This window comes from Charadrius vociferus, unplaced genomic scaffold (genome assembly GCF_000708025.1).
Source record: "Charadrius vociferus isolate BGI_N301 unplaced genomic scaffold, ASM70802v2 scaffold277, whole genome shotgun sequence".
NCBI lineage: Eukaryota > Metazoa > Chordata > Aves > Charadriiformes > Charadriidae > Charadrius > Charadrius vociferus.
The window spans coordinates 205,555-207,205 of record NW_009649183.1 but is presented as its reverse complement, the minus strand read 5'-3'; the positions used below and the strand labels follow the sequence as shown (position 1 = coordinate 207,205).

General features: G+C 61.3%; 1 protein-coding gene across 1 annotated transcript in view; it reads left to right on the top strand.

The window, feature by feature from the left end:
* LOC104289691 overlaps positions 1-1,651 on the top strand; it is an 11,984-nt gene that overhangs the window by 4,085 nt on the left and 6,248 nt on the right. Inside the window, exons 2-6 of the mRNA XM_009888678.1 lie at positions 329-471; positions 527-716; positions 817-912; positions 1,067-1,182; positions 1,364-1,464. Coding sequence (XP_009886980.1) covers positions 329-471; positions 527-716; positions 817-912; positions 1,067-1,182; positions 1,364-1,464 — 646 coding nt within the window. The remainder of the gene's footprint in view (positions 1-328; positions 472-526; positions 717-816; positions 913-1,066; positions 1,183-1,363; positions 1,465-1,651) is intronic.

The following is a 1,651-nucleotide window of genomic DNA, read 5'->3' as shown; positions in this document are numbered from 1 at the left end:
TGCCCATGGCATCACGTGGAGCGGGCACCAGCGGGGCCACCAGAGCCATCGGAGCCGAGCCGGGAGCAGCCGCGGCGCCGGACGGAGGGATGGACGGACGGACGGACAGGTGGGCAAGGGGAGGGATGGGTGCTCGGGGTGCCACCGGGACCTTCACCCCGGAGAGCCTCGTGGTGGGTGCACTGGGTCACGGTGGGGACACCAAGGTCACCCCGCCAGAGGGTCCGGGTGTCACCATCCCACCTGTGCCTGGACGGCCCTGTTGCCACATCTTGGACCCAGGTGGCCCAGTCCCAGGTGGCCCAGTCCCACGTGTCCCTCTTCCCAGTGTCCCTGTCCCGTATGTTCCAGACCAACATGTCCCTGCTCCCTCTATCCTCATCCCAAGGGACTCGGGTGTCCCAGTCCCATATGTCCCTCTCCCAGGTGACCCAGTCCCAGATTTCCCAGTCCCAGATGTCCCAGTTCCAGGTGACCTAGGTGTCCCAGTCCCACCAGTCTCTATCCCTGGTTTCCCTGTTCCCAGGTATCCCTTTTCCCAGTGTCCCAGTCCCAAGTGACCCAGCTGCCCCTGTCCCAGGTTTCCCAGTCCCACTTGCCCCTGTCTCAGGTGATCCGGATGTCCCAGTCCCAGGTGTCACAGTACCATATGTCTGTTTCCAGTATCCCCATCCCAAATTACTCAGGTTTCCCAGTCCCAGGTTTCCCAGTCCCAGGTATCCCTGTTCCCGGTGTCCCAGTCCCACACGTCCCAGTCCCAAGTGACCCAGCTGCCCCTGTCCCAGTTGTCCCAGTCCCATTTGTCCCTGTTCACAGTGACCATGTATCAGGTGATCCTGGTGTACCAGTCCCAGGTGTCCCTGTCCCAGATGTCCCAGTCCCAGGTGTCCCAGTACCACATGTCTGTTTCCAGTATCCCCATCCCAAATTACTCAGGTGTCCCAGTCCTACCTGTCCCTATCTCAGGTTGCCCAGTCCCAGGTCTCCCTGTTCCCAGTGTCCCAGTCCCAAGTGACCCAGCTGCCCCTGTCCCAGGTTTCCCAGTCCCTCTTGTCCCTGTTCCCAGTGTCCCTGTCTCAGGTGATCCCGGTGTCCCAGTCCCAAGTGACCCCGCTGCTTCTGTCTCAAGTTTCCCAGTCCCAATTGTCCCTATTTCAGGTGATCCTGGTGTCCCAGTCCCAGGTGTCCCTGTCCCACATGTCCCAGTACCACATGTCTGTTTCCAGTATCCCCATCCCAAATTACTCAGGTGTCCTGGTCTCACCAGTCTCTATCCCAGGTTTCCTAGTCCCAGGTATCCCTGTTCCAAATGTCCCAGTCCCACATGTCCCAGTCCCAAGTGACCCAGCTGCCCCTGTCCCAGGTTTCCCAGTCCCTCTTGTCCCTGTTCCGAGTCTCCCTGTCTCAGGTGATCCTGGTGTCCCTGTCCCAGATGTCCCAGTCCCAGGTGTCCCAGTACCACATGTCTGTTTCCAGTATCCCCATCCCAAATTACTCAGCTGCCCCTGCCCCAGATTTCCCAGTCCCTGTTCCCAGTGCCCACCCAGGACCCCCAGCAGCCACCTCCGTGCCTACGGGGATGGGTGCAGGATGGGTGCAAGGTGGGTGCGGGACGAATTCGGGGGGGGGGGGGGGGGGGGGGGGGGGGCGC